The following is a 24,668-nucleotide window of genomic DNA, read 5'->3' as shown; positions in this document are numbered from 1 at the left end:
GTTTTAGTTCTTGGGTGGAATCAGCAAGTAAGAACCAGCAGAGAAAAGGGGATTTGGAAAGAGGGCTGAGGTTTTCGAGATGCCTTCTGCTTCTCTCCTGGGGGTAGTGCTGGTGAGAGCAACAAAAGAAAAGAATGCTTGTGCCACATGTGGGTTGACGTTCCCTTCCATCTTTCTTTTCTTAGAGGAAATTGTCTTAAGAGCAAGTGAAGGTCCCCAACTGCCTCCTCGGGTCTTGGCCCAGGAAGTCATTTGTTTGGACAGTAGCAGTGGCAGCGAGGATGAAAAAAGCAGCCGAGATGGTAAGATCAAGCCAGAACTTTCATAGAAGAGTTCCGTCCTTCCTCATTCACATTGAGGTCTGCCTCAGACAGATTCCCTGAGTCGTCCCGGTAAATGTAAAGTCTTCCCTTGCCTTAACTTGAAGCTGGAGAGAGAAGTCGTCATAGGTGATAGCAAGCTCTGCCTTCTTTCCATGCTGTCGCTCTAACAGTGGCAGCAAGTCACTCTGCTCCCTGGGTTTGTCTTTATTTTGTCTTGTCGGCTGTCTCAGAGGTGATTGAACTGAGCTCTGGCGAGGAGGACACTCTGCACATTGTGGACAGCAGCGAGTCTGTCAGCGAGGAGGATGAGGAAGAGGAGAAGGGTGGCACCCACGTGAATGACGTCTTAAACCAGCGCGATGCTCTGGGGCGTGTCCTCGTCAACCTGAACCACCCTCCGGAGGAGGAGAATGTCTTCCTGGCCCCACAGTTGGCTCGGGCAGTGAAACCCCATCAGGTACAGCACCTCTTGACTGTCTTCGTTTCCTTCAGCTTCCTCGCTGTGGACATTGCCTGCTTGTTGGCATCACAGCCTGTGAGGTACTGTTGGCACCGTGAGCAGCTGTTGGACAGGCCTGGTCCTTCTTCCTAGCAGTTGATGCCTCAGGATTTCCGATGAATGGGAAGGGAAAGCCCCGGGTTTGCCCTGCCATGGAGAACATGCTGGATCTCCTGGCTTAAGGATCTGGAGCCGCCCTCTGAGACTGTGAAACTGGTTGAGATGCTGCTGTCTGGAGAGCAGAGCTTTGATTAGGAAGCTGAGGTTTTAGAAGAGACGTGAGAGGCAGAAGTCTGAGGGCCTTTCTCATGGGAGGGAGCAGAGGGGTTGTGCTGACCCAGAGCCTGGAACGGGACTAGTGAGCGAAAGTTCCATAGGGACAGAGATTGGCCCAATATGAGAGCTCCAACAGTAAGGACGGCTCCTCATGGAGTGGGCTGCCTGGAGGTGAGCAGCCAGGCCACGGCTGAGTGAGGGGCCCTGCCAGGAGCTAGGAACTGCAGCTACTTGCCTGGGATTGGCCAAGGTGCCAGGTGAAGGTTTTTCTGTTTCCTCCAATAAGTCTGTTGCCAGACTGGGCAGGGTACAGGGAGACTTCTTTAGGCGTCCATACCAGCTGCCTGGTGTCATGTCTGCTCACTCACTTCTGACTAATTCAAGGTGAGGAACCCAGAGCCCTGGTCTTTGCCAGCCCTTCTGACATTTGTGTGTGTTCCTTGCCAGATTGGCGGGATCCGGTTCCTGTATGATAACCTGGTTGAGTCCCTGGAGAGGTTTAAGACCAGTAGTGGCTTTGGCTGTATCCTGGCCCACAGCATGGGTCTGGGGAAAACTTTGCAAGTGATCTCCTTCGTCGACGTCCTCTTCCGCCACACGCCAGCCAAAACTGTCCTTGCCATTGTGCCGGTAAGAATTCAGGAGGCACCGCCTAGCACCCTCTGAAGAGCTTGGGGAACCCTTCCTGGCCCTGAAAAGCTGGAGGAGCTCAGCTGGGAGCTGGCTCCTCAAAGCGCTCTTTCTGGGCCTGGCTCTCCAACAGGTTAATACTCTTCAGAACTGGCTGGCGGAGTTCAACATGTGGCTCCCAGCTCCTGAAGCCCTGCCAGCGGACAGCAAGCCTGAGGAGGTCCAGCCTCGCTTCTTTAAAGTTCACATCCTGAATGATGAGCACAAGTAGGTGGCCTGCCCTCCCTCTGCCCTTTCCTTTTAGACTGTTTCCCGGGGCCTGGATGCCCGGGGACTGTGCCCTGTCCTCCCAGATTCCTTTGGGTTTTGATGTGTCCCTCTTTCTTCTTGCCACTCATTTTTTCTCTACCTGGCTTTTCAGTAAAGTCGGCGTTATGTGGCCTGGGAAACTTCTTGTGTCCTGCTTTGGGTTGCTATGACACCTGAACACTCGGCAGGCAGGGTCGCATTTCCCAGGTGTACCAGGATACCATTCAGCACGATAAAACACAGCTTTCCATCTAACCGTTTACCTTTCACTTTTCTCTTTTCCTAGCAGCTCATCAGTCTCTCTTTTTTTTAAAAAAATATATTTTTATTGATTTTAGAGAGGAAGGAAGAGGGAGAGTTAGAAACATCAATGATGAGAGAGAATCACTGATTGGCTGCCTCCTGCATGCCCCCCACTGGGTATCGAGCTCACAACCCGGACATGTGCCCTTGACCGGAATCGAACCTGGGACCCTTCAGTCCGCAGGCCGACGCTCTATCCATCGAGCCAAACCGGCTAGGGCAGTCTCTTCTTTTAAGTGGCGCACCATTGATCTATAGTTGACCTTTTTTTTTTTAACCCTCACCGGTGGATATTTATTTATTTATTTTTGAGAGAGAGAGAGAGAGAGAGAGAGAGAGAGAGAGAGAGAGAGAGAGAGAAACATCATGTGAAGGAGAAACATCAATCGTTTGCCTCCTGTGCATGCCCTGACCAGGGATTGAATCTGCAACCTTTTGGTGTGTGGGACGACGCTCCAACCAACTGAGCCACCCCATCAGGGCTACAGTTGACCTTTAATGGTAAAACTTCCAGGCTTTGAAAAGTGCAAACCTTTCTTTGTTTCAGATTTTTTTTAAAATATATTTTATTGATTTTTTACAGAGAGGAAGGGAGAGGGATAGAGAGTCAGAAGCATCGATGAGAGAGAAACATAGATCAGCTGCCTCCTGCACACCCCCCCCCCCCCCCCCACTGGGGATGTGCCCGCAACCAAGGCACATGCCCCTGACCGGAATCGAACCTGGGACCTTTCAGTCCGCAGGCCGACGCTCTATCCACTGAGCCAAACCAGTTACGGCTGTTTCAGATTTGAATAAAATTATTTATATTTTCTCTCCATATATCAACCTGATTCCCAAACATCTAAAGGTACTTCTTGGTCCGGGCCCGCCTCCATGCTGCCCTTGCCTCTCGGCATGGGTATTGAGAAGCAGGCTTTGTCTTCTGTCGAGGCTGCCTCCTGCAAGGCTTGGTCATGCACATCCAACTGAGGAGACTGGTGGCCCACAGGTGCTTCTCACCTGCTCTTCCTGCTCAGCTTTCAGGGCTGAGTCCACATGCAGCAGGGCTCAGCTGCTCAGGAAGGAGGGACTGTGCTGAGTGTCCTTGGTCTTGGCTGCCCTTCCTCTCCTGCTTGTCCTGGCTCTTCAGGTACCAGGACCTGGGCAGCCGAAGTGCAGGAGGCAGCCCTTGCATTTAGTACTTCTATTGACTCTAGGAATAACTCTCCCTCCGATATTGTAATCATGCACGTACATCCAAGGAGGTTGTCGCCTTTGCTTGCCTTGTGCCCTTGAATCTCTGTTTTTTGCTATTTAACCATCATCAGTGATCCCGTCCATCCTCGCTACAATCTCTAGGATGCTGGGAAAGTACTTGGGCAGCGGCCAGCCCTATGCGGCTCCACTGGCCTTTGGCAATCAGGATCCTGAGTGTACATCAGCACAGCTTTGCTTGTGAGGACTTCTTCCTGGGGAGCAGTGGGAGCAGTAATATTTTCTCTCTGTTCACTCTTACAGGACAATGGCAGCTCGAGCTAAAGTGATGGCTGATTGGGTGTCAGAGGGTGGGGTGCTCCTGATGGGGTACGAAATGTACAGGCTCCTCACCCTGAAGAAGTCCTTTGCCACAGGCAGACCGAAGAGGAGCAAGAAGCGGTCTCACCCGGTCATCATTGATCTGGACGAGGAAGATCGCCAGCAGGAGTTCCGGAGAGGTGGGCAGCCTCTCCTGCGGGGGTCTTAGGGGTTTTTCAGGAAAAAGAAATAGTGTCTGCAATAGCGCCTCGTCAAGCGTGAAGCTTTGTTGATGTGAGTTGTGTTGCCTTGAACCAGAAATCCTGGCTCTCGGAGGCCGTGGATGAGTGGTTAGACCAGGCCCCACCCAGACTGGCTCAGAGGAGCCCACGGCCTGTCCGGCCCGTTTCTCTCTCAGAGCAGCTGGGAGAGTAACCACTGCCTGTACCACTTCCTAGAGGTGTTCTGAGACAGCATTAAAAACACATTTATAAAGTCCTAAGTCACAGTTAGAGTAATAGTATTACTGCTTGTGAATTTATAAAACAAAATTTATCCCGGTTTTCTAGGGAAAGCCATTTCATAGTTCTACTCCCTCTTCCAAGGGGCCTGTGTCCCTTTGGGGAAGAAAGTTTCCTGAGGGTTCAGAGGCCCTTTCGTCTTGTAGGTCTCTTTACCCTGAGGGTATGTTGTTGTAGGGTTGCTTCTGTTACACAGTGGGGATGAGTTTGCCTTTTAGCAAGGACTGGGGAGTGAGTCCAGGAAGACTTGCCCTTACCTGGCTCCCCCCAGCCAGCCCTCCGCCACCAAGATGCTGACAGTGGGGAGAGCCAGCTGAAGTGTCCGGACCATTCCTGTCACTTTGACCCAGACTCGCTTTTAGTCCTCGGCGGGTGCTCTGTAAAGCCATGCGCTCTGCTGCGCAGTTGGTCTAAGCCCTAGGAATGCAAGTTGGTTTTACTCTGAGCATAAAGGGGAAAAAGGAGGGAGAGAGATTTACTCAGAGTCAACAGGCCAGGCTCACGTGTCACACGCCACATAGGAGCTTGGATGGCTGGCTCCCTTTCAGTGACGGGGGCTGACTCTTGCTTTCCTGCTTCCTTCATTTCTTCTGTCTCCTCCAGGGTGCACCCCTACTTCTCATACTGTTGACTAAGAACAGGCCCTCCCACCCTCTGACTCCGGATCCTCTTCCCTCCTTAGAGTTTGAGAAGGCCTTGAGCCGCCCTGGCCCTGATGTGGTGATCTGCGACGAGGGCCACCGTATCAAAAACTGCCAGGCCAGCACCTCGCAGGCCCTGAAGAACATTCGCTCCCGCCGCCGGGTGGTGCTGACCGGGTACCCCCTGCAGAACAACCTCATCGAGTACTGGTGCATGGTGGACTTTGTGCGCCCAGACTTCCTGGGCACCCGACAGGAGTTCAGCAACATGTTCGAGCGCCCCATCCTGAACGGGCAGTGTATCGACAGCACGCCCCAGGACGTCCGCCTCATGCGGTACCGGAGCCACGTCCTGCACAGCCTCCTGGAGGGCTTCGTGCAGAGGTGAGCCGTCCTCCAAAGGAGTGGGCGGCACTCCGGGAGGGCCATGAGTCCAACTTCCTTTTACTCAACAGCATGTCCTGAGTAGCTGGCAGAGGCTGGGTACCACTGTTTGAATCCGCTGGAAGTTTGGCCTAGGAGTGCTTCTTTCAAAAGTTGATCTGTGGTTACCATGGATGCTTGCCTTACTTGCTGAGGAGCAGAGAGAGAGCTGGCAACTTGCTGACTCGTGTGAAAGGGGGATGGGTGGTTCTAAGGGTGGGTCTTGCCTGGGCCAGCCTCTTGGTGCGTATAGCAACTCTGGTCCCCAGCAGTCCCTTGTTTTTCCTGGTTAACATGGCATGTGTGGAGAAAGCGTAGAGGAACAGCCCCCAATCGGGGTAAGAACCTGGAATTCCTGGTCTGTGTCACCCCATCCGTGACCTGGGGCAGGCCACTGCCTCTTGCTTTTGTTTTCATCCTTAAAATTTTGAGTTGTGTGTTTTTTTTATTGAGTTTCGTCTTGATGGTTGCTGAAGCAGTCCTCATGAGAGGCTGCTGTGAGCCTCGAGAGGTGGGTGTGACAGGAAGCAGAGTCTGGTTCTGTCCTACAATGACGCCCCGGCCACAACGCCTTGTCAGTTCTGGTCTATGTTCTAGGAGAGGCCACACTGTGCTGAAGATTCATCTCCCTGCCAAGGAAGAGAATGTGATCCTGGTGCGGCTCTCCAAGATCCAGCGCGATCTGTACACACAGTTCATGGACCGCTTCCGGGACTGTGGCAGCAGTGGCTGGCTGGGGCTGAACCCCCTCAAGGCTTTCTGTGTGTGCTGCAAGGTGCGTGGAGGCCTCAGGGATACTGAGACACAGGCCAAGAATGCACATGGCCCCCAGGGAGTTACTCCTGCTGGGGGCTCCTGATAAAGGAGGAATAAGAGCAGAGGGGCCTCCTCTGCATTGGAGGACTGGGGGCTCTCGGGAGAGCGGTGTTGGCTGCACGCACACAGCTCCCGGGAGTGGTGCTCACACTGCACTGCATATGGTGCCCTTGTGCTGTGCAACTCGGCTGCACAACCTGTTACACCAAACTTGAGGAACCACTTCCTTTCTCACTGATTTTTTTTCACTTGGGAGAGCAGGTGACGGTGGGACATTGTGGGACAGTGTCTTTGCTCGCATGATTGGGACTCAAGAACTCTATGGTTTAGACTAGTCATTGGGGCGCCTCCCATGGGCTTCTGTATTTCATCGGGTTGAGATGTCTTTCATCCCAACAGTGCTTCAGATGGCTGGGGACAGCAAGGCCATGTATCTTTAGCACTCAGCCTCGGGAGCAAGGTGATGAACACTCAATTGTCTTTGATCTGGACAAGTGCTCCCTGTTATCTCACGGGGGACCTGTTTCTTAGACAGCTTTCAGCTGACCTGCTGGGCATTGTTTCTGATTGGCCGCTGCTTTAATATGTGAGCTGAAGAGGTGTGGCTGGGGATAGATGGAGTTTCAGAATATTTCTTTTGTAGCCACAGTCCTAGAGACCAGGGCAGACGTGGTCTGGAGGATGCTGCAGTGCCAACGCCCCTCTTACCCACCCCTTCTCCTCCCCAGGGATTCTCAACTCCTGCCAGGAGTAGCCCCTCAAATGACTTATGGTTGGACAGCTAGAAGGCAGATACATTTGTCCATAGGGTGACTTTGTCTTGCTTCATACTGTGGTTGACTGGCCACTCAGTGAAACAGGAGCGTTCTTAGTGAACAAGAATAGAATGCAAGGCTTATGTACCAAACATACTGGCTTGCCCCTGGTGTGACCTCTCCTCTTTGTGTGTTATGTGATTGGTCGGTAAGTGGAAACGAATGTCCAGGTCTTTGGCCCGAGGTCGTTGGGATGTTTAACTTTTTGGTGATTGTGTGCTGTGGGAGGTGTGTGTTTGAGCAAGGACATGTTCCAGACTCTGGGACACCTTTACACTCTTCTCAGCCCTGCACCACCTTTTCTCTGACTTGACCCTCAGATCTGGAATCACCCTGACGTGCTATATGAAGCCCTTCAGAAGGAGAACCTGGCCAATGAGCAGGACCTAGACGTGGAAGAGCTTGGCTCCGCGGGGACTAGTGCCCGCTGCCCGTCACAGGGAACAAAAGTCAAGGGGGAGGACAGTGCCTTGGCCGCCTCGATGGCAGAGGCAGCCAACAGCAAGTTCCTTCAAGGGGTCGGCTTCAACCCTTTCCAGGAGCGAGGCAACAACATTGTCACGTATGAATGGGTGAGTCAGGCGGATGCTTCTGTGGCCGTAGGGCACTGCTGAGAAGGGATGTGTGAAGCCCGTGTGGGGAGGGGCAGGGTGCGCAGTGCACATGCTGCCCGGGTCTGTGCAGGGACCTATGAAGGTGGCCGGTGAGCTGCTGCTGTCTTGGAGGGAGAGATTTCTGTGGACCTGCTCAAGCTGCCTCATTTCTCTCCACAGGCCAAGGACCTTTTGACTAATTACCAGACTGGAGTCCTGGAGAACTCTCCCAAGATGGTACTGCTTTTCCACCTGATCGAGGAAAGCGTGAAGCTTGGTGACAAGATCCTCGTGTTCAGGTAGAAGAAAACTTTCCGAATGACACTGTGTGGCTCTGGTAACAGCAACACATCCCTACAGAGTGAGATGCCTGGAGTCATGCCAGCCCCCTTTCCACTCTCCATGCCTCTGCAAGCCAGTGCTTCTTTGCGGGGGGGGGGGGGGGGGGGGGGGGAGTCTTGCATTTTCTTTTTCTTGGAGTTTTTTTGGGCCAATGCTATTCTCTTCAGAGAACAATTTGAGACCATGAGCTAACATTGTAGATCATAGTCTAACCCTTCCACTTGTGGCCAGGCCAAATGTGGCCTGTGGCCTGTTATCGTACAGGCTGAGACCTAGAGTTCACATTTTAAAAGGGTTTTAAGAAAAAGGAAACACAGCTGAGACTGTATGTGGTCTGCGAAGCCTAAAAATATTCACTGTCTGACCTTTTACAGAAAACACTTGCAGATCCGTGGTCTAGTCTGCTTCTCTCTCTCTCTCGGCCTTTTTAAAATAAGTAAGCTTTGTATATAAGGCCAAATAAACAAAGCAGTTTGTTCCAGAGTCACATTCTCAGTCTAGCCAGAGCTTTGAGTCCCATCTAGGCCTGACTCCTCAGGGAACCGACACGGAGTAGATTGCTTCTCCTGCGTCTGACCAGTGTGCTCCAATGAGAGCTTAGTGGCAGCGGCCTGGCTTGGCAGCCTCGGAATGAGGGTTTCCACTTGGGGCGCATTTGCAAGGACAGCAGTGGTTCTAACGGGGCTGGGGGGGTGGGGGGGGCAACTGCTTTTATGGATCATCCTGAGGAGACTGGCTCTGCACACTCAGAAGCAGCTGAGTGCTCGTCTCCCCTTGATATTGCCTGTGGCCTATAGTTGGCTCTGATGTCTACTCAATGTAGTGTGGGTTTTTGTTTCATTTTTAAAATAGGTTTTTATTTATTTTAGAGAGAGAGGAAGGGAGGATAGAGAGAGAGAAACCTTGATGAGAGAGAAATTTCATTGATTGGCTGCATGTGCCCTGACCAGGAATCAAACCAATGACCTCTTGGCTCCTGGGTCGTCGCTCAACCACTAAGCTACATCGGCTGGCCACAGTGTGGGTTTTTAATGCTGATGTTATTGGATACTAGGCACTGAGTGAAACCCCAGAATTTCCCAGCTGAGCAAGTCATCGGGTAGAGAGTTTTTAGCCGGGTGCCGGCAGTAATTGTATGGATGACTCTGCTCCCACTATGAGCTAGAAAGAATACCATGGTGGTTCTTTGTGGGGTTACCTCCTACAGGGAGTAGGTTGTGGGAGCTCCCACCACCAGAGGGCTGCATACAGTTGTGGGCCTGTTGGAGAGCAAGGTGCCTGTGGGTCTGGGAGCCTTCTGAACCAAGTGTTGTTCCTTTCAGCCAGAGCCTTTCCACCTTGGCTCTCATCGAGGAGTTCCTAGGGAAACGAGACGTGCCCTGCCTACCTGGTGCCGAGGGGCAAGGAGTACAGAAGTGGGTTCGAAACGTCAGCTACTTCCGTGAGTTAATTGCTGCCTTGTTCCTGGAGCCTTGGCGAGGTCTACTTAAGGGTTTACTTTCCTTCTCTCTCAGTTTCTCTTCTACTCCATTCTCTCCATGAAATATTTCATTTATAGCCACAGTCCTAGAGACCAGGCGCAGCAGATTAGCCCAGGAGCAAAGAAAGACTGAGAGGGAGCTTCTAGGCGTGAGGTGCTGTCCTAGGTGCTGAGGAGCTCAGGCGAGATGGGGGTGGGGGGTTGCAGAGAAGTAGCAGGCATAGGCCTCATCTTCATCTGAGACATGACAACTTGAGGACAGATCCTTGGGTTCTAAGGAAGGCAGAATTGTCCTGGTGAGGATGGTCAAAGAAGACTTCCTGGAGGAGGCAAAGCTTGCACTAGACTTGCAAACATGGAGAGGGTTTGACAGATAACAGAGCTTGTGCGGCCCAGAGGTCATTCTAGGGGGAAGGAGTGGAGTGAACACAAGTCTAGATCATGCATTCTCTGTGGGGGAGATAGCATCCCTAGAACAGTGAAAACTGGTTCTTGGGGCAAAAAAACTTAACTTTTTGAAGAATAAAGCACAAATACGCATATAGTAAGTAAACATACAATAGATCTGTGGTGTTAAAGTTACAAGGGGGGCATGGTGACTGGGGAAAAATGTATAAAAAGGTTCCTTAAGAAGGTGGTAAAAAAATAAAAATTAAAAAAAGGCTGAAAAGTATTGACCTCAGGCCCTTACTGACCAGAAACTGACATTTAGGCCAGATAATTCTGTGTTGTCAGGGGCAGTCATGTGCATTGTAGGATGTTTAGCAGCATCCTTGGTCTCTATTCACTAGATGGCAGTAGCATCAACTCAGTTATAACAACCGATAGTGTCTCCAGGCCTTGCCAGGTGTCTCCTGTGGGGTGGAGGGTGCTTGTTGAGAAGCATCAGAGGTTCAGGGGTGCGAAGAGACCCAGCACAAGGTCTGGCCTGGAGCTTTTATTGTCTCTGGATTTGCCCAATTAGCCAGTGCTGAGCTGTGCTTGAACTTATGAGAACTAGCTTTGCCCTTTTCTCTGCTTTGCCCACGGTGTCAAAAGAAGCCTCCCTGCCCTTACTCATGCTTCCTAACTGAAAGGGACTCCTTCCGAGCTTCCCCCTTTCACTCCAATGTCCCACCCACCGCGCCGTATCTGTTCCTCTGTGTCTCCCTGTAGCAAGTTCTCAGCCTGGGGAGCTTGTTAACAGCGCCGGTTCCCAGTGGAGGAACATCATCCCTATCAAAACAAACCCTTGGTTCATCTGTGCTCTGTCAGGATTTGCAGGACTGAGGCAGGCGGCCACCTGAGCCAGTGTCTGCCAAGCCTCTATACTTAGGGTGATTCTTAGGCACTCTTAAGTCTAGGAACCTTGGCCTTAGAATCGACACAAGATACTAAAGGGAGAAGCAGTTCCTAATCCTTGTTGTGCATACAACCACCTGGGGGTATTTTTAAGTTATAGGAACTTGGGTCTCAAGGTAGACCAGAGCTCTCTAGTGTGTGTGCGCTTGGTTTTTAAAACACATTTGCCCAGGATTTTGCTGTGTCCCCTGCCCTCATCTGGCCATTTCTGAGGTTCTCCTTCTGTCCTAGGGCTGGATGGTAGCACCCCTGCCTTTGAGAGGGAGCGGCTCATTAATCAGTTCAATGATCCCAGCAACCTCACCACCTGGCTGTTCCTTCTCTCCACAAGGTGAGTGGGTCCTGGGAGGATAGGCCAGAGGGTGTGTTCTGGGCAATTGGCCACATGGGCAGGCACCCCAAAGGCTCATCCAATTTCCATCAGAAGAGATCTGCTCAGGGCTGTGACTTGTTTTTGAAGTGAGAGAGGAGACACCAAAAGGAAGTTGTGTTAAAGGGCGATCATGACACTGTCATTAAGTTCTTTGACACCTTCATTAACAACGGTTTAATTAGCTTTTCCCTTGGAATGCTTTGAGGCTGAGACGATGTGGAGAATGTGAGAGTGTTTTAACAAGTAGGAAGTGCAATAGAACTGTAAAAGGCTGCTGGCCTGTTTGTCTCATGCCAAGTAGAATGCCCTTGATAGGGTATGAACCAGCCGTTCTCCTGAGCTGTTAGCAGTTTCCCTCGCCAAGTGACATCACACTCAGCAGGGAGGAGAGCGGACTGCTTTCTGTGCTGGGGGCACTTGCGTGTCGCATGTTCCAGGCATACTTTAGAGTGGGTGAGGACATACACTGTCCATAGCAGGACAGCAGGATCCTCAGTATGTTGGGCTTAGGACAAAGAGGAGGGTGTTGGGGTAGGAGTCACGGTGGGTAAAACTGATTTGAAAACTACCTTTAAAACGAAAGGCTCTGTGATTGTTGGTTTGTGTTTTAAAGGGCTGGGTGCTTGGGCGTGAATCTGATCGGTGCCAACCGAGTGGTGGTGTTTGACGCTTCCTGGAACCCTTGCCATGATGCTCAGGCAGTGTGTCGGGTGTACCGCTACGGCCAGAAAAAGCCCTGCCACATCTACCGCCTTGTGGCTGATTTCACCCTGGAAAAGAAGATCTATGACCGTCAGATTTCCAAGCAGGGCATGTCAGGTGGGCTGCCTTCCAGGTTCAGAAGAGACACATTGATATAGGCTGCCATCCTCCTGTTTCCAGGTGTTCGGGGACAGGGAGATTGTGGGAATACAGGCAGGCTTCCAGTATAGCAAGCCAGCAGGTCCTCTCATCTCATTCTGACTCAAATAAATTGCCTAAGAAGGGAGTGACCTCAACTTGTTGAAGGTGGGTTTAGGGTATAAGAGCTAAACTAGCAGGTTTCTGTTATAATACTTCCATTTTACCAGGGCCTCCCACCTGGTCTTTAACTTTCAGATACGGAGGGGCCGCCTTCGGTGGCTCAGGTATAGTGCCAGTTGTGCCACCCGCAGCCTCTCTCTCTCTGCTGATCTCCGTAGCTGTGCCTTTGCGGTCTCCTTTGCCACATACTGACCGCCTCCTTGTCTTCTCCCTTCCAGACCGCGTGGTGGATGATCTCAATCCAATGTTGAACTTTACCCGGAAGGAAGTGGAGAACCTACTGCACTTCGTTGAGAAGGAGCCGGCTCCCCAAGCATCTTTGGACGTAAAGGGCATCAAGGAGCCCGTCCTGCAGCTTGCCTGCCGGAAGTACCCTCACCTCATCACCAAGGTGAGAGCCCCGAGTGCAACAGCCCCTGGCGGGCCAGCGGCCAGCGGGGGAGGCTCGTCTGGCAAGCTTGTCTTTGTGCAAACTTTTGTTTCACGCAGGCAACTTGAACGCCATGGGTTCTTTTCCTTGTCCCATGCAGTTCCCGCCCCTGGTCTGGTCCTACAAGTGCTGGGCTCAACCATGTGGAATAATTTGGCCAGTGTGTTTTCCTAGCAGAAAGAGAGATGGCACGTTTTAAAAATGTAGCCTGTTAATTCTCTGACCTCTGCCCTCCTTTTGTGGAAGGCAGATGTAGGTGGTCTGAAGCTGTGCTGTTAGACTTGTGAGTCATACTCTTGACAGCAGGACAGTGAACCTGCGTGTGTCTGCGAGCAGGCTCCTCGCTAGTGCTGGAGACAGCTAGCCCTTCCTTGGTGTCAAAGCAAGGCTCAGTGTGTACCATCATTTTGCACAAAGACTGATAATTAAATCAACACCCTCCTGTGTCCCCAGGAGCCTTTTGAGCATGAGTCATTGCTCCTTAACCGAAGGGATCACAAGCTGACCAAGGCGGAGAAAAAAGCAGCAAAGAAAAGCTATGAGGAAGACAAACGCACATCAGTCCCCTACACCCGCCCGTCGTACGCACAGTATTACCCCGCCAGCGACCAGAGCCTGACCAGCATCCCTGCCTTCAGTCAGAGAAACTGGTGAGTCGCTGAAAGGGCAGGAAGGTCTGCTGTGAGGCCAGGCCACACCTTCCCGCTGCGGCATTGTGTAAACTGCTCTTCGGCTGCTGAGAACTGGCGGGCCTGCTCTTGGGTGAGGTGTCAGGCAGTCCACAGCCCCGGGGTTTAAGTGGCTCTGGCAGGAGGAGTGAGCTGCTGGTCTTGGGACTCAGGAGAGTCCATTTGTGTTCTGGGAGGTGCAGGTTCCCAAAACACAGAGACCCAGCCCTCCCGTACAGCCCGTCCTATCCGTAGCACTTTGGTCCTAGACCAGTGATGGCGAACCTTTTGAGCTTGGCGTGCCAGCATTTTGAAAAACCCTAACTTAACTCTGGTGCCGTGTCACACATAGAAATTTTTTGATATTTGCAACCATAGTAAAACAAAGACTTATACTTTTGATATTAATTTTATATATTTAAATGCCATTTACCAAAGAAAAATCAACCAAAAAAATGAGTTCGCGTGTCACCTCTGACACGCGTGTCATAGGTTCACCATCACTGTCCTAGACCTTGCTAAGCTCTGAAGTGCAAGGGTGAAGGCCAGGTCTTTACGGGCCTTGGAGTGCTGTCAGTGCGTTCTGCTGCTGCTCATGGGATTGCGTTCTGTGGCTGTGCCCCAGTCCTGAGTGAGAAACCTTTTCCGTGAGCAAACTTCTAGAATTGTTTAGAATATGAGTGGGGAGAAGCCTGTTGCTGAATGGAAAGAGAGGCTGGCCATGGGCCCGTGCCAGTTAGAGGCCTGGCTGCTGGGCACAGGGTTTTGGCTGCTGCTGCTTTTGTGGTGGTCGTGACTAGAGGGGTATCCTGGGGAGTGGCCCCAGGAGGAGCCCAATGGAAAGTAATGCAGAGGAGAGGGGTGTCTGCATTGCTTACTGATACTTGAAGTTTCAGAGAGTAAAGACCATTAAGGTTGGACAGGTGGTCTCTCAAATTGACCTGCACATGTGGCGTCACGTGGCCTTTCTCCTTGGTGAGTGGTCAGGTCCCCCCACCCCCACCCCACCCCCGTTTGTCTGCAGCTTGCATGCACTGGAGGCTGAAGAACTTTTCCTCCCTGTTGCATCCCTGCCTTCCCCTGACTGTCCTCCAAGGGCGAGTGCCTGTGTGTGTAGATAAACCGTCCGAATCCCCATAAAGGCGTCATCCCACTGACATCGGAATCCTTAGGCTCTGAGAAGCGTCATCCCTCGCTGCCTTTCTGCCTCCACTGCCTCAGCCCTGCGTCTTGTCTTTTGAGCTGACCATGCTCTATCAGTCCTCTGACCCTCCTCAGCAGCAGCTGAGGCTGTGGGGGAGGGGGGAGGGGGGGTCTGAAGGGCTCCGCAGGAGGGAAGGGTGGCTGTTCTGCCGACCTCTCTGAGTGCGCTGTCCTTCTCTCACAGGCAGCCAACGCTGAAGAGCGATGAGAAGCCTGTGGCCAGTGTCCGTCCTGTGCAGTCCACCCCCATCCCCATGATGCCCCGGCATGTCCCCCTGGGAGGCGGCGTAAGCTGTGCCTCCAGCACAAACCCAGCCATGAACTTCCCCATCAACTACCTGCAGCGCGCGGGCGTCCTTGTGCAGAAGGTGGTCACCACCACAGGTTGGGTGCTGTCCCTTTTCAAATCACTTTGTTCACGCAGGAATTTTAGTATTTATTAACACCTCAAACATCCTAAAGTGATGTGGAGCAGGCGCTTGCCAATAACTCCAAGAGGAGAAAAAATACAGAGAAATAACCATTTGAACCAACTTTCTAAACCAGAAACTCTATGAAATTTTAGTTAAATCAGGGAAATTGACCCAAAAGATGATCAGATTTCTCAGAAGTTTCTGGTTCTCGGAGTATTCTCTATTAGACAGCTGCGAGAGGACTGCGGGCCCTGCTGTCCTTGGCTCTGATCTTTGCCCACCGAGAGGTGTTAGAGAATCCGCTGAGAAACGGGGTGGATGTGGACTGTGGTTTCCTTCCCTGCTTTAGTCAGGCCCTGTGGAATCTAAATCTGAGGTCTGTGTCTTCACTAGATATTGTTATTCCTGGACTCAACAGCTCCACAGATGTACAGGCGAGAATTAACGCTGGGGAGAGCATCCACATCATCCGCGGGACGAAAGGTGAGACTGCCCTCCCGCCCCCTGTCCGGGCAGGGAAGCAGAATCCGTACATCCAGGAAGCATGAGGAAATGACATTTCCAGGAGCTCAGTATTGTGGGCGGGGCCCCAAGGATATCTGGCAGTGGCTTAAGAGAAGGGAGTTAGGGTCCCCGCATCCCTGTATTTTGACATGGTTTTTATGGAGAATTTGGGGTGGGTTTGGATAGACACTGTGTTTTGTGTCCCAGCCTATCGATTGCGGTGCTGTTGGCTAGGAATGCCTGACTCACCTGGCCCCACGCACCTGTGGGACCCCGTGGACATTTCCCCAGAGCCAGTGCTGTGGCTGAACCAGCCCGTGTGCTGTTATGACTGGAACACACAGCAGCCATCAGGGAACGTTGTAGATACAAGAGCATTATTCACAAGTTCTGGAGGGTACATTATGCCCGAGGGTTTCACATGGAGGTCACGGGGGAGAAAGAGAAAGAACATGGACCTGGGTCTCTGCCTTTATTAGGGTCCAAGAGTGGGGTGCTAGGCTTTGTGGGTTCACTCTTTGTTGGCGAATTTAAAAGAGAAGAGTGGGATTTAGAACAGGAGGGGAAAGTAGGTCAAAGTGTGGTCATTGGGAAAATCCACTGCCTCTGCCTCCTTACAAGGAAGGTGAGACTGCTGGGATGAAATCTGTCGGGACAGTGTCCACGCCTGTCATTCCCGCCAGCCTTCACTCTGGGAGCTCCTGAGGCTCGGTGTCAGTAAGGAGGCTTCGCCCCGGCCTCTGTTGGGTCACAGGACCTTTAGGCTCAAGGAAAAGATGCTCCTGTGGGCCCAGAGCAGGGTGGGTAAAGGGCAGGCTCTGCTGTGCACCAGCCAGATCCGCCTTTTAGTGTCCATAAATAAGTATTTTAGACCATAGCGGCACTAGCTGTTATGCTACAGAGTTGAGTAGTTGCAAGAGAGAGCTGATGGCTCACAAAGCCAGAATTACTTACTAATTGGTCTTTTAAGGAAAAGTTTGCCAATCTCTGGCCTGGAGGCAGCCCGGATTTTCCAGGAGATTGATAATAATAAAAAAAAAAAGCACGGGATGGTAGATTAGTGTTTGGGAATGGAACGCAGCTCTAGAATTGCTCCCACCAACAGAGAGGGCATTGAAGCAGGAAGGCGTGGGCCAGAGTGCCTGTGCTCCTCCTCGCCCCCGTTTCTTTCCTCCACTGCATGAGCCTTTCCTGATGGGTGCTCCTGTGCCTGTCCATCTCCCCCAGCGGGCCAGGCTCTAGAGCAGGGCCTGTGGCGGTGCTGATGCAGTCAGTGTTTGTGGAGAAAAGGGCTAATATTGGGCCGCAGCTCCGTCCTCACCAATCATTGCAGACGTCTGAGAGAGGGTGGGAGACCTAGTTTTACAGCTGTTTCCCAGCCCACGGCTGGCAGGAGGGCATTGTCTGCCGCTCACAGTCTTCCTCGTGCTTCTTAGGGACGTACATCCGCACCAGCGACGGGCGCATCTTTGCTGTCCGAGCGACGGGCAAACCCAAAGCCCCTGAAGATGGCCGGATGGCTGCCTCAGGTATCGCATGCGGCTCTGCCTCCCGTTCACCGCTGGACATGCGTTGTGTTTTGGTTTAGTTTCACTTGTAATTAATTTTTTAGTAAATAATGTGTACGTGGTTCGCAATTCAAAAGGTACAAAAAGGGGTAAAGTGAAAAGTAAGTTTTTCTCCTGCCATACCTCTAGCCAGTCATTTCTCATCTGTCATTTTCAGAGATATTCTGAATGCAGTACAGGGATGTGTGTGTCTTTATGGATAAAAAGCATGTGTGCCTGTTTGGATAAAAAACGTGTGTATAACTTTCCTTCGTATCTTTCAAATGAATGTTCACTTTCTATAATACACTGGTTAGTCCTTCACTCAATAGATAGCCCAGGGCTGGTGCCTTATCTGCTATAGCTGTGCCTCCTGGAGGGTGTGCACAGGATGCCGCTGGGTGGGACAGGGTGGGACAGCACCGTGCGTCCCAAGTCCCCTGTCCTGGGGTGCTCAGATTGCTGTACTCCACATGCAGAACTGTCTCCCAGGCACGTGGTGTATCTGTAGCATAATCCCCAGGTGTGGGCGGATCACCAGGTTAAAGAGTGTGTGGGCTCATTCACAGTGAGGTGCTCTGGCCAGGCTCCCCTGTGGGAGAGCTTCTCCTCCATCCTTCCTCCGGGAAGCACCGAGAGCTAGACTGCTTTTTTGTGCACACAGCCAGCCCAGTTGATAGAGCAGCACCATGAGCACCCACGGAGCCGCGCCAACACCAATGACTGTTCCTTTCGCCATGCGCTCGCTTTTGTCTCTCCCTTCCTGTTATCTGAACTATTTGCAAATCGAGGACATCATGTCACTTTTACCCCTAAACATTTTCACACACACATCCTAAGGCCAAGGGCATTCCCCTCTGAGCCAGCAGCATTATCACACGAGTTAACAGCTCCACATGTGCCCGAGGTCCAGGCCAGAGCCGGTTTTCCAGGCGTCCCCATCAGGCCTCCCCATCATCTTCCACAGCCAAGGCTTTTGTTTGGTTTTAAGCCAGGATGGATGACTTGTTAGAAGCACTTTCCTCTTTTCTTCAATCCTGGTCACTGCAAGCCTGACTGGGGTTAAGACTGATGACTTAGCATTTCATGTCCATGACCTCGTGGGCTTCACCTTGTGGAGTTTTACAGTCAGGGAAAGGAGAGACCTGTTTCCTCGGGGAAAGTTAACTGGGTGACTTTATACATCAGACTATTTGAATTTTGGGGGACACAGGATGGGATGTTTTTGTTCTTTCATGGAACTTTCCCCTATGTTTTCCTTTTCTCCCTGGCCATTCTGGTTCTCAGTCACCTACGTTCTGTCCCCAGGTTCCCAGGGGCCTTCTCTCGAGTCTACGAGCAACGGCAGACCCAGTGCCTCATCACCCAAAGCTCCCGACCCTGAGGGGCTGGCCAGGCCTGTCTCTCCCGACAGCCCGGAGATCCTCAGCGAGCTGCAGCAGTACGCGGACGTGGCCGCTGCCCGCGAGTCCCGCCAGAGCTCCCCCAGCTCCGCCGCCGGCCTGCCCGGCCCCCCTGCCCAACTGGTGGACGGCAGTGCTGTGCCTGGGACTGCTCTTGGGACGGAGCCTCGACTTGGGAGCCACTGCCTCAACAGTTCCCTCTTGGTGACCGGCCAGCCCTGTGGTGACAGGCACCCAGTCTTGGATTTAAGGGGCCACAAGCGGAAGTTGGTCACACCATCTACTGCCCAGGAGTCAGCCCGCCGGCGGTCCAGGAAGGGCCATCTACCAGCCCCCGTGCAGCCGTATGAACACGGGTATCCAGTTGCAGGCGGGTTTGCCATGCCACCCGTCTCCTTAAACCATAACCTCACCACCCCCTTCACCTCCCAGGCTGGGGAGAACTCCCTGTTTATGGGCAGTCCCCCCTCCTACTACCAGCTGTCCAATTTGCTGGCAGATGCCCGCCTGGTGTTTCCAGTGACTACTGACCCTCTGGTGCCAGCAGGCCCCGTCAGTTCCTCTTCCACGGCTACCTCAGTCACTGCCAGCACCCCTTCCTTCATGCTGAACCCCTCTGTTCCAGGGATGCTGCCCAGCTACTCACTCCCGTTCTCACAGCCACTCCTGTCCGAGCCGAGGATGTTTGCCCCTTTCCCCACCCCTGTCTTGCCCACCAACCTTTCCCGGGGCATGTCGGTCTACCCAGGCTACATGTCCTCCCACGCGGGCTACCCAGCTGGCGGCCTCCTCCAGTCCCAGGTGCCTCCATTTGACTCTCACGAGGTGGCTGAGGTGGGGTTCAGCTCCAATGACGATGAGGACAAGGACGATGATGTGATAGAGGTCACTGGGAAATAGCTGGGAGCCCCGCTCCACCTCACTCAGGGCCCCAGCATTGCCCACCAAGCTGGAAGGCAGCTGTCTGGGCTTCTGAGAGTAGGGCACTTGGCAGGAGGGGCAGGAAGAGGACAAGGAAGGGGGGTGACCATAGTGGCAGGGCTCTGCTGCAGCCCAACAAAGGCAAAAAATTCCAGCAGAGCAGCAATCGTGGGAAATCAGGGACCCAAACAGGACTGGAGGGCCGGGAAGCCCGCCTCTCTTCCTGCTGCCTTGCTTAGCTGTCAGCTTGCCTGCTTGCCCCTCTGAGTGTAGGCACTCACATCCCATCTCTGTCTTTGGGAACATTCTCTCCCAAGAGACCTGCCTTACTGGGTGACTTAGCTTGGCCTAGAGAGGGGAGGGGAGTGAGGGGGGGGCGGGTAGAGAAGGAGTGTGGGCAGGGAGAGCAGACTGCGATTCCACGTGAAGTGGAGTCTTTTTAGGGGGTGGGAAGGAAGCAGGCCAGGTATGTGTGCTGTGCGTGTGTGTGTTTATGTATGTACGTATGTGTATGTAACAGCAGGGATGAAGGTGGGGGGGAGGAAGGGAGGGACGAATGGGGGGGGGGAAATGAATTTATCTTTTTAAAAATGGAAATCAGAGTGTGGTGGTTCATGGCAGTTAGAACGAACGTCAGGGTGAGCCCAGGAGAGCCGTGGAAACCACAAGTTTCCTTCTCGTGGGTGAAGAGGAGCCCAGGTAACCTGAGTCCCTGGTTTTCAGAGCCACATTGGTTGTGGAATTTGGGGGAGATAATGGGCATTGCCCCTCTCTGCCTCTCCCTAGTGGCTGCCTCGGAGCAGCCCTTTCCAGGGAGGGGAACCCTGTGCTGTGGGGGAGGCTGGAAGGACATGCTTCACAGGGATGGACCTGAGCCCCACAGCCTGTCCCAGTGGCCTTTCCTGCCCCTGCCTTCCCTGGTAGAGAGCTCAGTTAATTTATTTCTTACGGGCAATTATTTATTATTTAGACTTTTCATGTGTCTTTTTGTTGTTATTGGTAGTGGGAGGGGGAGGCTGGGGTAGGGAAGAGGGTAGGAGATGGGAAAGGCAGTTTTAAAATACCCCAGACCCCATGGCTGCCGGTGAGCACATCCCCGAGGGCATCCCCGAGGGTGGTGAATTGGCCATGGAAAGAAAGCCAGGCTTGACCAAGGTGTGCACCAAATAGCCATGTTTTGCAGGAAGACCAGGGACTCCTGTGTCTGGAGAATTGGTGGGATGAGACTTGTTCCACAGAGCTGGAAACTTGGGGTCATGGAGTTTGCTATTGGAAAGTAAATGACCCCAAATTTGGAGTTGCGTCCTTAGACTTAGAGGCAGGCTCGCTATGCTGTGCATAGATGGCTGCGTTGAGGGAACAGACTTGATTTCCTATTGGGAAATGTTGACTTCCCCAGCCTATCAGATGGTCAGTGTGGGCCTGCTGTCTGCTACCTCCATCCTCTGAAGGAACATGGAGGAGCCCTTCCTCTATAGCAGCCTGAAGCCTGGCTTTGTCCTAAAAGAACATACCAGCCATTCTGGGTCAACCCTTTCTTGTTGCCAGTGCCGGGGCGGGGCATCTAGTCTTTAGGCGCAAACACTGGCTGTCTTCCGCTTGGCTTTCCCTGCCTGCTGAGGCCGCTCCAGGCAGGTCTTTATGATGAACACACCGCGTCTGTCTGCAGAGCTCCACCCCCTCCCCGGGGGGTCCTCACTGGGCAGCTGCTGCCCCTGCCTCCCCTGTCCTGGAGGCAGTTTAGTCAGGTCACCCCTAGTAGTAGCTGCTTCTGTAACTCTTCCACCAGCTGGTTTTCGTTGTTGGGGGGCCTTACACACTCGGGGGGGGGTGTTCCCAGAGAAGAGACGAGGAGAATGCTGATGGGGGTGTGCATGTACGAGTGTGAGTGCGTGTGTGTGTGTGTGTGTGTGTGTGTGTGTGTGCGCGCGCGCGCGCTGTCCAGTTAACACCAAGAGTGGGACTTAAGGCGCTTTTTTTCTCTTTTCATAAGCACCCTGTCAGACTCTTAACTCTCCTACTCATAGAAGCCTTAGACCTACAATTTAGCTATGCAAATTATTTTAGTAATTTAAAACTAGCATTTCACCAGTGCTCTCTCAGATGCACCAGGAGCGGGTGGTGAGTGGACTCAGTGTGGGCTTTCAGGTTGAGGCTGGTGCTGAGGGTGTGAGCCTCCCCAGGTCTCCGGTTTGCAGAGCGCACTCACACCCTGGGCCACAGTTGATACCTCCAAGGCCCCAGAGCACTGGGATCCCAGAGCAGGTGTGTGTGTGTGTCTAAGGAGGGGTCATTCTGTGTGCACCTCTAAAACATCGTAGCAGCAGGCTCCAAGAATCCACAAACTATTCCAGCAAGGAATTGAGACCAGTCACTGGAGGGATGGGCTTTGGAGGTATCAGGAAGTGAATGGGTATTATGAGAGACAGTGTGTGCCTGCTGTTGACCCAGTGCTTCCAGGGGCTGGGTCTTGCTATAACTGGGGAGAGGCCATAGCTTCAGGAGGCAGACCTGGCTGGAGAAGGCTTTGTTCGATATGTGCAGCTTATACTGTGTAAGCAGGTGGGGGTGGGGTCACGGGAAATTGGGGTGCTACCAGTTCCATGTTTGTTTTTTTAATGACCGTGAAAACCCTTCTGACTTCCCTGCTGCCTCTTCCTGTGTGCTGGTAGGCAGTGAGCATGTGTGTGAGGGAAGCAGGGACTGTCTCAGAGGCCATGGGCCATGTTCTACAGCTGCTTTGATAGAGACACTTGCTGGTGGCTTCTACCTGCCGTCTAGGCCTGCGTGAGGGAGGAATGGGGAGAAGAGGGAGGTGGGAGACCGGCCCGGGCACTTTCCCTCATCTTCTACAGAAGCCCCGTCTGGCTGGTTCAGCCTAAGTTCTCACCAAGGGAATATGGTACAACTTGCTTCAGGATTCCATGTGTAGTGATGTGTGATTTCCTTTTCTTAGTATCTGTGGATAAAAATTGAACAGAGACAGAGTAGCCACTTAAGAAAGTAAGTGAACCCTGTTGGATCAGATTGGATTCTGCAAAGTCCTCACCTTCTCGAGTTGTGCTCAGCATCTATTTTGTCATCTCCCGACTTCAGGATAATGCTGGTCCTTGGCACTCTCTTCCCGAGGAATTAGTGTCTGAAGTTTATATGCTTGTGATTCACAACTAAGTATATTTCCCACTCCAGGGTCTGAAGCAAAGCTAGGGGAGTTCTGCTGATAGGTGGAAACAGACAACCAAACCTTAGGCGTCTGGGGGGGACCGTCACTCCCAAAGTCAGCAGAGCAAGTCGTCCGCTTCAGTCTGTGCAAGCCTGGCCTTGCTCCGGAACCGAATGCTCCCATGTGGAAGGTCTGGGGGCTTCACATTCCTTGTTCCTAGCGTTCCTGGCCATGACCCTTCCTCCTGTTTCCCAGTTCCCTGTGATTCCTCAGAAGACCAGTCTCCCTTCCGAACCCCGGCCTCCTGTACACCCAGCTAAGTGGCTCTTTTGCCACCAGAACTCCTGAGGAGCTCCTTTCCCTGGTGGACCCAGGAGACTTTCTGGCCCTCTGCTCACTGTTCCAGGAACCTGCCCCTCCAGGCCTGAGTGCTTCACTCTCCATCCGTCGCCCTCCCCATCCATTCCCCTCCTACTGGCGCTTCTCTTCTGCCCTGTGTATTCCACTGTTACCCTAAATGTCTGTCTGTCTGCCACTAGCTTGGCCCTGGGCCTTTTATGAATACCCAAGTCTTACAATGAACTTCCTGAGCAGGCAATGTCCAACTTCTTTGCTCTCAGGGACTGTGTCTGCCTCTCCTCCCCCCTCGGGCCTATGTGACTGAGGAAAAGGTGCATCTGAGTCCGGGAGAGGTAGCCAGGCAGGCTGCAGAGTCTGGGGCAGAGGCTGGGAGAGATTTGGGTACTTTCTGTTACCACTACTGGGGTGATATTCAGAAGAGGGGGGACCTCATACTGTGACCTGATCCAGGACCCTCCTCTGGAAGAGAGCTCAGCCCAGGTGTGTGTATGTGTGTGTGTGTGTGCCTGTGAGTGTGTGTGCATATGCACACACCTGCTCATGTGCACATGAGTGTAAACTGACTTGTCTGGTTGTGTTACTCAGGGTGGGCTGGGGACTCAGCAGAAGAATCCCCTTAGCCCGCTCAAGACTGGTTTTTTCCTGTACCCTCTCCAGAGGGGTCGGGAAGGAGGTCCAGGTGGGTTGAGGGGGTCGCAGTGGATAACCACTAAGGCCACATTGCTGCCAGGAAGGGGGGGGGTTGGGGCCCCAGGGACCTGGCACCTGGCTTTGGTTTTCCCGTCTTCTTTCCTCAGGACGCCCCCTGAGGCCTGGGATTGCACCTGGCTTTGAGGAGCACCTGTGGCTGGTGCTCTGCCGGTGTAGTCATGGGCTTCCCTCCTCTCGCAGGGCAGGTGCTCCTGCCCCAGAGACTGGGCAACTGGCTGTTTCTATGACGTATTTATTTTTACTTGTGTTTCATGTCACTTTTTTAAAAAAGCAAACAGAACAATTGTAAGTCAGTGTAACTGCCTATCAGTTTTCTTTATTTCTCTTTTTGTAAAATAAAATTTAAACTCAAGAAGGCAATCTTGTTTGATCAAGGAATTGTCTGCACAGCTGTTTGGCAAGTGGTGAAAGGGATGTAACAGCACAGAGGGATAGCATGGGGGGGGGGGGGGGGAGGCGGGGCAGACAGACCCTGCAGTGATCGGGGCAGTGAGCTCGCTAGCTGCCTCCTGCCTTTGCTCATCTGACAGGACTGCCTTTCCAGGCTCCAGAGGACAGTGAAGCTGCCTCAGGGGACGTGAGGCTACTGGGCCTCAGTCCTGCAGGGGCTGCCTGCAGAGGCTGAGTGGCTGAGGCCTGGCAGCACCACATGAGCCTTCTCCATTTGTCATGAGTGAGAGGATTGAACCACTGCCTCCCAGAGAACTAGCCAGGGCTTTGGAACCTGAGGAGCTGGGGGACGGAGGGGAGTGTCCACTCTTCCCTGTGTAAGGGGAGGAGCCCTGGGAACACTGGAAATTTACTGAGGGAGCATTAAAGATCCTCTGTGGGGATTCCTTGGACAGAGGAAAGCAGGAGACAGGGCAAATCGGGGCTCATGAGGGAGAATATGTGCTATGGGGACTAGGACTGGAGTGGAGCATGGGTGGAGGCATAGCTAGGTGAGCCTCTCTGCTCAGACGCTGCGGCCTGTCCCCCAGGAAAGTGCCCTGGCTTCAGCCTCCTGGTGGCCAGCGGAGGCCTTGCAGGAATCCTAACCAAGGGCGGGGCTTGCTCTGAGAGGAAGTGTTGAAGGCTGATGGCTTGCAGTCCCAGTCACAGGCCGACTCCTTTCCGACAGTGGCGCTGAAGCAACTAAGG

The 24,668-nt window shown here is 52.9% G+C and overlaps 1 protein-coding gene across 3 annotated transcripts in view; it reads left to right on the top strand.

The window, feature by feature from the left end:
- The window catches only part of RAD54L2 (RAD54 like 2), a 55,704-nt gene extending 31,816 nt beyond the window's left edge, over positions 1-23,888 (top strand). For all 3 annotated transcript variants that reach the window (XM_059664622.1, XM_059664623.1, XM_059664624.1), the window contains exons 5-22: positions 186-302; positions 554-780; positions 1,546-1,728; positions 1,862-1,995; positions 3,841-4,037; positions 5,041-5,383; positions 6,020-6,197; positions 7,374-7,625; positions 7,827-7,945; positions 9,311-9,429; positions 11,041-11,140; positions 11,796-12,001; positions 12,424-12,596; positions 13,089-13,285; positions 14,691-14,890; positions 15,313-15,402; positions 16,860-16,952; positions 18,279-23,888. In XM_059664622.1, coding sequence (XP_059520605.1) covers positions 186-302; positions 554-780; positions 1,546-1,728; positions 1,862-1,995; positions 3,841-4,037; positions 5,041-5,383; positions 6,020-6,197; positions 7,374-7,625; positions 7,827-7,945; positions 9,311-9,429; positions 11,041-11,140; positions 11,796-12,001; positions 12,424-12,596; positions 13,089-13,285; positions 14,691-14,890; positions 15,313-15,402; positions 16,860-16,952; positions 18,279-19,273 — 3,923 coding nt within the window. In that variant the 3' untranslated portion in view covers positions 19,274-23,888. The remainder of the gene's footprint in view (positions 1-185; positions 303-553; positions 781-1,545; positions 1,729-1,861; positions 1,996-3,840; positions 4,038-5,040; positions 5,384-6,019; positions 6,198-7,373; positions 7,626-7,826; positions 7,946-9,310; positions 9,430-11,040; positions 11,141-11,795; positions 12,002-12,423; positions 12,597-13,088; positions 13,286-14,690; positions 14,891-15,312; positions 15,403-16,859; positions 16,953-18,278) is intronic.
- The last annotated feature ends 780 nt before the right edge of the window (positions 23,889-24,668 follow it).

This window comes from Myotis daubentonii, chromosome 14 (assembly GCF_963259705.1).
Source record: "Myotis daubentonii chromosome 14, mMyoDau2.1, whole genome shotgun sequence".
NCBI lineage: Eukaryota > Metazoa > Chordata > Mammalia > Chiroptera > Vespertilionidae > Myotis > Myotis daubentonii.
This window is presented reverse-complemented; position numbering and strand designations above follow the sequence as displayed.